Source organism: Ascaphus truei, chromosome 6, assembly GCF_040206685.1.
Source record: "Ascaphus truei isolate aAscTru1 chromosome 6, aAscTru1.hap1, whole genome shotgun sequence".
Taxonomy (NCBI): Eukaryota; Metazoa; Chordata; class Amphibia; order Anura; family Ascaphidae; genus Ascaphus; species Ascaphus truei.
This window is the reverse complement of record NC_134488.1, coordinates 121,052,984-121,064,009: the sequence shown is the minus strand read 5'-3', so window position 1 is coordinate 121,064,009 and position 11,026 is coordinate 121,052,984. Positions and strand designations below refer to the sequence as shown.

The window sequence follows — 11,026 nt, the reverse complement described above, 5'->3', positions numbered from 1 at the left end:
AAAACTCTGGATTGTTCTCAAGTGAAGACATTTGGGGGAACTGGTTGTATAAATATACTCAATATATACAATGTATCGTGTTAACCATTAAATTAAGTTTCTGCTGCAGATCAGTTCCAATTTTGTATCACAATATCAGGAAACACTAAGAAAGTTTTATTGCGTTAAAAATGTTGCAACTTTCTGCTGTTTGACTCAGTTTTTGTTTGATCTGGAATAGGATATGGTAACTTTGTGAGAGATAATGTAGGGGAGGGATGAAAGATCACAGGAAAAGAGAGAGGGAGGAAAGGCTAAGGAGGAGGGTGACAGACACCCCCAGGAGGGAGGAGGAGGAGGAACAGAGGAAAAAAATAAGGGACTGAAGAGACTCCTTTTATTCTATAATAGGATGAACTTTCTCACCAATGGGCAGAGAGGAGAGGAGGGGACAGCCCCAAACCTAGATCCACTGCAGAGAGAGGGAGTGAAGGAGACAGGAGAGAGTTGGGGAATAGAGAAGATGCAGACAGCAGGAGAATTAAAGTGAACCATTCAACCACAGGGAGACAGAGAAAGTGAAGAAGAGAAATAGCAATATATATAAAACTGCATATGCCCCAATAAAGTGGCAGAGAAGAGACGCTCTGGGGTGTCTTCTCCTCTCTGCAGCACCGGTTATTCTGCACTGGTGTTTTAGAGACTCAGGGACCAGTACCAAGGAATCCAATTGCTTTGGGGCTTTTTTTATATTTGGTGGGGTAAAGTGGACATAGAGCAAAGAAGAATTAAGGATGGAGGTGCAGTCCCTGCTACCCTGTGTCCTTCTCATCTCCCTGCTGGGGAAAAGTAAGTGCTTTATCACTATTTTTAAGGAGAGGGGTGATAGTATTTTATTGAGTCCATCTTAAAACTGGGGGGGTGTTGTAATAACGTTTTTTCCCCTATATAGGAGTAAAGCATGATGGTTTGTATGTTATAATGTGTGTTGCTGCAAATTGAACTTCTTGTTATCCCATAGGATCAACGTGTATTGGTTGTCAGACATGTTCTTATAATGGTTTTATTTCTATAAAAAGGTCCATAATGTATTGTATGTCTTTATTTATATAGTGCCAAAAGTGTACTCAGCGCTTCACAAAGAATACAGTACAGGGAATTTAAAAATACAATATGTGCAGCAAAATCAGACAATGGGAAAGGAAATCCCTGCCCCAAAGAGCTTACAATCTAATGGACATGTGGTTATATTTCTATACATAGAGAATAACAAGAATTTCTTATAACAAACATTTTCCTATAAAAGAGACGTACCCCCAAAGGGGTGAGTATGTTGGGGTCAGGGATTTGGTCATATACAATAGATTTGTTAATGTGTGATAGGGGTTGACCTTAGCAGTGGCACTTTCAGGCTAGGAGCTGATGTCCTTAGAGAGATGTTTTTACTTCTTATAATATCCCCAAATTGGTGCAGAAACGGGGACTTTGGCAAACAGGAACATATCAGAGATGTTCTTAGGACAGGGGACGTTGGAGTTTTACCATATATCCATGAAGGAGAGATGGGGTTATTTCTTAAGAACTCAATGCTGTATTAATAAAACAGCACCGGATTGATAAAATATGAAAACCCCACTGAAAGGCATGAGAATGTTTTTCTATACTAAATCTGGGGCTGTTTTTTATGCTTCATAATACACCCATTGCCTTATTACCGAAATTTCTCCCTCAATAGTGGGTTCATTTGGGCCCTATAAGAGAGTTGTTCTTATACTGATGTGTCTCCCATAGGAAGGAGCACATCCTTATCATACAATCTAATACTAATTAGATTCTGCTATTCACCTGCCAAGTTCTACTGCAGTAATTAAGCCCTGTGCTGCTGGAGACCTGCAGGGGATTACAGTTTCCATTGCGGTTATGGTGCACTTTGGACGGTTGGTTACCATCAGGATCTCACACATTTTCCTGCGCTGGTGCCTTATTGCCATGCTAGTTAGTAGTATATGACATGGCAGCGTGCAGTGCTGTCTATAAGCATGTGTATGTATGTATGATTATCTAGTACCTTGACTTCGTTGCTTCGGGGGCTTACAAGGAATAGTTCTGCAGCACATTCCCAGTGTCACACTGCATGTGGGACCCTGCAGGACTGAAGTACTTACAGTATATAAAGCATGAAGCACGTTGCTGTCACTGCAGGGCTGCTCTGGCAGTGAGAGGTTTAACCCCATCAAATAAATAGGATGTGGATTGTGTACTCTGCTCTTTATTCTTACCACTTACCTGTATGCGTACAGCAAAGACATGTGTATATATATATATATATATATTTATATATATTTATATTTATATATATTTATATATATATATATATATATATATATATATATATATATATATATATGTATATATAGTAATGGGAAAGTCTGTATGCAGTGCTGTATATGTATTTCCCCTGTACAACATACTGTAGCTGTGACTTCTTATTGTACTGCTTGTGCACCAGTGATGTTCCTTATGATGATGTAGGTATAGTGCTGGTCTGTACAGCGTGTGCTGACCAGATACTCATCACTGTATTATAGTGTAGCCATGTTCATAGTACTGGTTTGTACATTGCTCTATATCTGTGTTCATACTACTAGTGTACAGTAAGTGTCTGTGTACATATGTGCTCTTTGTGCTGCCAGTGTATATGGCACTAAATTCGTTTTTCCAATACAAGAAAATATAATCCATTCTGAACACTGGCACACAATATTGTAGTATTGTATACACTGTGTAGTAGATTATATGTCTTACGTTTACTGGTTCAATATAGACTATTCAGAGGGTCACCGTGTACCTGTATATTTATTTTCTGGTCCCAAGAGGAATATCTACTTGCACTCACTCTTCCACAAACAAAGTTTGGGTTGTCCAATTAGTGCCCACACATTGCTGGGCATTCAGCTGGGAGAAGAGACGGGGTCACCTTATCTGAGACAAGAGACAGGTGGGGGCAATAGGTCACATTGCAGAAATGCCTGCCCTTCACTCTGGCAGAGACCCTGCAAGAGATAACAGTGGCTCTCAGACAGACCCATGAAGAGGGTCTTTCATCTAAGGGGAGAAGAGGGGGAGAGCTAATATTAGAAGAGGAATGGGTTAGCTGCAGATAACACAAAGACTGCTGGGAGACAGCAGTTATGCGAGACAGAGAACAAGCCATGCTTATCAGCACTTGAAATAGTTTGGTCCCAGGAGAGTTAGGTGACAGTAACAATGCCACTGATTGTGCCCAGCAAGTCTGTGACATGCTGTATTATTGCAGCTCTGAGATGAGATTCTCATATGCAGAGCTGCTTGGAGATCACCTCAAACCCTTTCCCAGCCAGGGGGGCCTGTAACTCATTGTGTGACTGTGCAGTCCCACCAACTCTACCCACGCCTGAATTAAATAAACAAAAACTCCTCATTGTATCCTACCTTATAAAACCAACACCCAGGTGTTGTATGGCTGAGTGGGTTCACTTTACAGCATCTTGCTGCTATATGGGACGGAAAAACCCTGTATCATTATCTTTCCCTTAGGAATGATAGGCTGGGCCTTTTATTCCACACGCCTCGCACCTATTCCAGCTATTAGGGGACACAAGGCAGAAAAGACTTCCACATGGCAACATGAGACACACACAAGAAACACGTTCTAATTAGAGAGAGAGGGAAGCTATTGGATGCAGCTCCCGATGGTGCGAAAGGGTTTAAATTAAGCATATGTTGTAGATGGCAGAAAAGGTGTTACGTGGGCGAGTGCATTCACACAACTGAATCTGTTTTACACTTTGCTGCTCTAACTCCCTCCGTATATACGAGGCCTGTGGTGCGGACTCTCCTGTGCCAAATGGGTTAATGTGAAAGTGCGCTCTCATTTCTTCTTACAAGGCAGGGGCTCTCAACTCCCCCCCTCCCAAACAGGTCAGGTTTTCAGGATATCCCAAGACTGAGCCACTGATGGAGCCACCTGTGCTGAAGCAGGGGCTGATGGAGCCACCTGTGCGGAAGCAGGGACTGATGGAGCCACCTGTGCTGAATCGGGGGGCTGATGGAGCCACCTGTGCTGAATCAGGGGCTGATGGAGCCACCTGTGCGGAAGCAGGGACTGATGGAGCCACCTGTGCTGAAGCAGAGGCTGATGGAGCCACCTGTGCTGAATCAGGGGCTGATGGAGCCACCTGTGCTGAAGCAGGGACTGATGGAGCCACCTGTGCTGAAGCAGGGACTGATGGAGCCACCTGTGCTGAAGCTGGGATAACCTGAAAACCTGACCTGTTGGGGGGTGTCTTGAGGCCTGCCTTTGAGAGCTCCTGTTATAAGGGCCTTTGTATCACTTGAGTGGGGGAATGATTTAAGGCTCAGGATGTGCCAGCTCCTCTCACTCTAATCCCATTGACATCATGCTGGGCCCTGTTCATTTCTTTCTATAAGTGGAACCGCTCAACCCCTCACTGAGCAGGATCACCGCTCTGAATGGGAAGAGAAAGGGGCAGAGATCCTCTCCACACAGACATGAGGTCCCCCTCCTAATGAGAGGCCCTCCCTGCTATAAGGACATCCCATTATAACAGCATTACCTAATAGCCTTAACCCCTTTGCTTCCAGAGTGACCCACACTGCATTGCATCTGCTATAATGTCACTCCAGGGGCGGCCCATTTGACAATTCCCTGATATAAGAACACTTCCCTCCATTATAAGGATATATCTGTCCCAGGCCTAACATTTTTCATAGAGGAAGAATCCCTTTTATAAGAACACCCACAGCATACACACATCTCTGTATTACATCTGCCCCATTTGTATTAGCAAAGGAAACGGGCTGTGGTTTATGTGGCAATACCAGGAGATAGGAAGTTAGCCCTTTGATGTGCAGGTAACAGGGAAAGGTGCTGGTTTTATAGTCATGGTTTCCCCTTTTTCATTAACCCCTTCTCTGCTTTGCAATGCGTTGCTGAACCATCTGGCAGCAGAGGGGTTAAATGGTCAGGTCTAGCTTGCTTACTAACCGAGACCGACTTATAATCTCGTGTTAAACATCATAAAACTCACATTTTAAGGATGACACAGATAATATTTATTCAACATGCTGCAAAGTGGCTTCTCTGTGCTGGGGAAGAGTTCAGCTCCATTCTAACGAATGGGACTAAAATCTTCTCCAGAACGGGAAGAACAGCATATGAAATCAGGCCCTGACTGACCGTAAGGAATATTGTAGGTATATTGCAAGGCATGCAGACTCTTCCTTACACAGTCTCTCTCTCTCCCCCCCCTCTCTGTCTCTCTCCCCCCCCCCTATCCCCCCCCCCTCTCTGTCTCTCTCCACCCCCCCTCTGTCTCTCTCCCCCCTCTGTCTCTCTCCCCCCTCTGTCTCTCTCCCCCCTCTGTCTCTCTCCCCCCTCTGTCTCTCTCCCTCCCCCATCTCTCACCCTCCCCCCCATCTCTCACCCTCCCCCCCATCTCTCACCCTCCCCCCCATCTCTCAACCTCCACCCCCCCATCTCTCACCCTCCCCCCCAACTCTCAACCTCCCCCCATCTCTCTCCCTCCCCCATCTCTCCCTAGCCCCCCATCTCTCTCTGTCTCTCTGTCTCTCTCTCTGGGCCTCATGCAGAGAGCAGCGCTATTTACAATCTCGCCATTTTCCGGCGAAAATCGCGCTAAAAACAGCCGAAAATGGCGAGGTAGGAAAAAAGCGCCATTTTTTTTTCTATTTATAAATCTCGCCGCGCGGCTGGCGAGAACCTACATCTCGCCAGTCTGAAAAATATCCAAATTCAGAAAGGCGCGCTCGCCATCTAGCGGCTGTTTTTGGCGCGATTTTCGTCAATTTTCTCCGCCAACTAAAGTTGGCAAGAAGCAGGAGCTCGCCGGCTATAGGGAAAAAAAAATGCGCGATTTTTTTTTCTCCCTTTCAGCTGCGCGCATCTCCTCATTTACAATTCTCCACATGCAGTAATGCTAAAAATAGCGGATTTCGCCCATTTCTGCATATGGAGAATAAAACTCTCCATTAAAGCTACTTTTTCTTAAACTCTCCAATTTATTCTAGCGCTGCTCTCTGCATAGGCCCCTCTGTCTCTCTCTCCCACTCCCTCTGCTTCACCCCCCTCTGTCTCTCTCTCCCCCCCTCTGTCTCTCTCTCCCCCCCTCTGTCTCTCTCTCCCCCTGTCTCTCTCCCCCGTCTGTCTCTCTGTCTCTCTCTCTCCCCCATCTGTCTCTCTCTCTCTCTCTCCCCTCTGTCTCTCTCTCTCTCCCTCCCCCCTCTGTCTCTCTCTCTTTCCCCCCTCTATCTCTCTCCCCCCCCTCTGTCTCTCTTTCCCCTCTTCTCTCTCCCCCATCCCATCTCTCTCCCTCCCCTCCCCCACCCCATCTCTCTCCCTCCCCCACCCCATCTCTCTTCCTCCCCATCCCTCTCCCCCCATCCCATCTCTCTCCCTCCCCATCCCTCTCCCCCCATCCCATCTCTCTCCCTCCCCCCATCTCTCACCGTCCCCCCCATCTCTCACCCTCCCCCCCCCCATCTCTCACCCCCCCCATCTCTCACCCTCCCCCCCATCTCTCCCCATCCCCCCCATCTCTCAACCTCCCCCCATCTCTCTCCCTAGCCCCCCCTCTCTCTGTCTCTCTCTCCCACTCCCTCTGCCTCACCCCCCTCTGTCTCTCTCTCCCCCCCTCTGTCTCACCCCCCTCTGTCTCTCTCCTCCCCCCCTCTGTCTCTCCCCCCTCTGTTTCTCCCCCCCCCCCCCTCTGTCTCTCCCCCCCCCCCTCTGTCTCTCCCCCCCCCCTCTGTCTCTCCCCCCCTCTGTTTCTCCCCCCCCCCTCTGTCTCTCCCCCCCCCCCTCTGTCTCTCCCCCCCCTCTGTCTCTCCCCCCCCCGTCTGTCTCTCTCCCCCCCCCCCCGTCTGTCTCTCTCTCTCCCCCCCTCCCCCCCTCTCTGTCTCTCTCTCTCCCCCTCTTCCCCCTCTCTCCTCCTCCCCCCCTCTCCTGCTCCCCCCCCCCTCTCCTGCTCCCCCCCCCCTCTCCTGCTCCCCCCCCCCTCTCCTGCTCCCCCCCCCTCTCCTGCTCCCCCCCCCTCTGTCTCTCTCCTCTCCCCCTCTGTATCTGTATGGAAGGAGAGGCCCCTGACCCCTGCAGTATATCGGTGAATAGGAGGCATCACGCTCCAATAAACATACCACAAGGAACACAAGCAGCAAACAAGACAAACTGTCTCTTTATAAACACCATATGGTGCATTAACTTCCACTTAACACACCGCAACCCCCCACAGGCAGGGCTGGGAACAATGGCACTCAGTCCCTGTCCTGCAGAGCTTGCAATTACATTTCAGCCTGTACCTAATCAGTTTAGCAGGACAAGGACTAAAGGAAAGTGCTCTTAGCATCGTCAGAGATAGCTGAACATCATAGAGTGACATGAGAGATAGCTGTGTATTTAGTAACTCAAGTTACTGCATAATAGCCTACAATTGGAGATACAGGCGAAGAGATAGCTAGGCATGCTATAGATCACGGGTGGTCAACTCTAGTCCTGATGCCCCCTCAACAGGTCAGGTTTTCAGGATATTCCCGCTTCAGCACAGGTTCCTCACTCATTCCCTGCTTCATCACAGATTTCTCAATCAGACGCTCAGTCTTTGACCGAGCCTCTGTGCCACCAGTGCTGAAGCTGGGATATCCTGAAAACCTGGCCTGTTTGGGGGGTGGGGGGGGGGGGGGCTTGAAGGGCTGGAGTTGAACGCCCCTGTTACAGATAACGAGAGAGTGGGAGATAGCTACGCACCTCGGGATAATCAGAGGGAGAGATACATGTATGTCACTAAGCAGAGTGGCATAGCGTCTCACTGAGGGACAGATGCATGTCTAATATTGCTGCAGGTAACTGTGACTTCATTATAATAAGATGCTGGGGGAGAGAGCTGTGCACCTTATAATAAAAGCCAGAGCTGTGCACACGCATCTCATTTATCCCCAGGAAAGGCAGAGAGAGAGATTTTATAGAGAGAGTGTGAGGGAGAGATAGCTGAGCACCTCCATACTCAAAGAAACAGCTGCAAATTCTTTGGTGTCTCCACACAACTGTGTTCTTCTCTCCAGCAGAGGTGGGTTAAGCCCCATATTTGCACCATGAGGCTTCCTTTTCACGCCCTGAGAGATTAGGACCCCCCCCTTTCTTCAGCTCTCATTCACCCCTCAGTCCCATGCTGTCACTTTACACAAAGGCCCAGAGAGCATGAAAAGGGGAAAGTGGATTAACTCGGGAAAAACAGCTTTTAAAAATCTGTTAAAGCCACTCGGGGGACAGGAAGGGCTTAAGAGACAGACAGTGACACAAAGAGAGAGGCTGCACACAAAGTGAGAGACCCGCACAAAGAGAGGCGCTTTACAGAGATAGAGAACGGCGGGGTTTTTTCCGGAACATTCATCACACGGAGACATTCCATTTTGAAAACGCAAAACTCCAAAGTCCCCATCTCTACTACTCCCTCGCCGATCTGTCACAAGGTGTCCCAACCTGCCACGGACCCCTAACAGCGACTAGTACAACGACAGTATCGTCAGATACACCATCTCTTTATACGTCTCTGTCTGGGGTCGGTTTATCAAGCTCAGGAAAAGTGTTGTTTTCAACTGGTCAAAAAAAAATATATATATATATATTTGGTTTTGTTAGTGACTTTGTCAATTGTAGTAGCGTTGGTTACTCCAGATCAGAGGCCAACTCGGTCTTCAAGGGCCAGCAGCAGGTCAGGTTGTAAGGATATCTCTGCTTCAGCACAGGTGGCTCAGTCAAAGACTGAGCTACTGATTGAGCCACCTGTGCTGAAGCAGGGACTGATTGAGCCATCTGTGCTGAAGCAGGGACTGATTGAGCCATCTGTGCTGAAGCAGGGACTGATTGAGCCACCTGTGCTGAAGCAGGGATATCCTTAAAACCTGACCTGTTGGTGGCCCTTGAGGACAGGGGTTGGCCATCCCTGCTCCAGACGATTGCATTTGATGCACCCATTCGATGAAAGGCTTTTAAAAAAAGTAGTGACACTGCCTTACTACTTGTTAAATAAGAAGCAAGGGTATGTCCAGAGTGCCAGAGCATGTATGTGATATTATGCAGTAAGGAGAGAAAGAGCTGCTGCCCGCTTTTTTTAATTTCCTTTTTTTACCCTTTAATATGTGCATTAATACAATCCACACAATGATAAGTAATTAGCTAAGTTTGCAGATCGATCCGTTCTCCTGTGATCGATCAGTGAAGATTCGACTCGTGGGTACACTAAATGGCTGTCAGTGCAGCAGAAGAGGACCAAAGATGCAAAGTTCTGTGGGGAAGATCATGTGACCAGGCAGTCACTAGATACAATTGGTGCTCTGCTCTAGAGAGGGCAGGGCTCAAAAAGGGGTGTGCCAGAGCCTGTTCCAGAAGAGGAAGAGGATGTGACTTTGTAAATGGTTGCTATGGAAACAAAAAATGCTTGATACATTATAATACATTAAAAATGTCATTCTGAGTTTTTTTTTGTATAAGTATTTTCTCATAGTACAGAGCCGATTTATTTTAAAAAACAAAACACATAGGATATTGCTTGGTCGGCAGCTTTAAAGGGGCAGTTCAATGTAGCGGGTCAAAAAATATAAAGTACATTGCCTTAGAAGTGAGTTTTAGTGTGAAAAAGAGTACATTTAGCTGCTTGGGCAACTACAATAAAATGAAAAGTGGACAGTCCAGGGGCCACTCGATGACCCTCTGCAGGCCGCCCGCGAGGGAGCCTGGTCCTAGGACATTATTGACCTTTCCCCTTCTCTCTGGCAGGTTACGGGGCGCATTTCTCCCAGCAGCCCTCGGATCAGGTGATCGTAGCTGGGAAATCAGTCATTCTACCCTGTGTGGTGATTGGCTACCGAGGAGTGGTCCAGTGGACAATGGATGGATTGGCGCTGGGGGCGGAGAGAGACCTGCCAGGTAACACAGACACCCTTCCTAAAAGATAAATGCTCCATGTTTGTACTGTCCTAGAATAAGCAGGAGCCACAGAGACTGGCGATCAATCTCAACGCACTTCTTCCTCTCTGATACTCCAGTGTTATCAACAGCATCACATGGCTTCTCCCGAGACGAGACGCAAACACAGATATCTCAATTATTTGGGGTCATTCCTACAGATTACCCATGTGTGTGGGTTTTTTTTTGTTTTTTTTTAACCATTTTGTATCTGAAGATGAAAAATACAGACCATTAAAAACATTACGGGCCATATTTCCTAAGCAGTGCTACTCTGTGAGATATCTTCCAGCATGGGAGGTATCTTATGGAGTAACACCGCTTAGAAAATATGCCCCTATATCTGTGTCTCTTTCTGTCTTACTCATGATCATTGCACAATGATTTAGGTGTGTATCCCTTCACTGCCAGAGACCAGCGAGGCACTTACCAGAGCAAGGTTTTCCTGTGCCCCTGGCAGCGCAGGGGTTAATATGTATTCATTAGCATTTTTTTTCCTTTAATATTGAAACCTCCCAGTGATTAGTTTCCGTAGTGACTTTGCGCACGAGATGAGCGGTAACACACACTTTGCTTTAGAGGCACGGCTACCACCTTCTCCGAAAGACTTCCTGTTAACCCCGCGCCTCCCGTCTGGGATGCCCTTCCTGCAGCTGACGCTTTTGCTCGCGCTCAGCGGCAATGTCACTGCCTTTAGAGAGGTCGAACCCAGTTCAAATCCCCATTTGACCCATTGAGAGAGCTCCCTGTGACCTCGGGCAACAGATTTGGGGCCATATTTACTCAGCAGTAATTTTAGAAATATAAACTTTTGGTTTAACCCCAAAGTTTCTAAATAATAATAATGATAATAAAAATAATGATAATTAGTGGGCGAACCTTTCCTGCGTTTAGCTTGAAAATTCGTTCCGAAACCCACGAACCTGCCCGCCCTCACTGCATAGTAAGTATGTAGCAGGGGATCACAGCTATACATTAGGATAACACCATGCTTGTTTTCTCCTGGAA

General features: G+C 47.3%; 1 protein-coding gene across 1 annotated transcript in view; it reads left to right on the top strand.

The window, feature by feature from the left end:
- Positions 1–414: 414 nt before the first annotated feature.
- KIRREL2 (kirre like nephrin family adhesion molecule 2) overlaps positions 415–11,026 on the top strand; it is a 28,175-nt gene continuing 17,563 nt past the window's right edge. The window contains exons 1-2 of the mRNA XM_075606140.1: positions 415–828; positions 9,830–9,979. Of these exons, the coding sequence (XP_075462255.1) occupies positions 774–828; positions 9,830–9,979 (205 nt within the window). The 5' untranslated portion in view covers positions 415–773. The remainder of the gene's footprint in view (positions 829–9,829; positions 9,980–11,026) is intronic.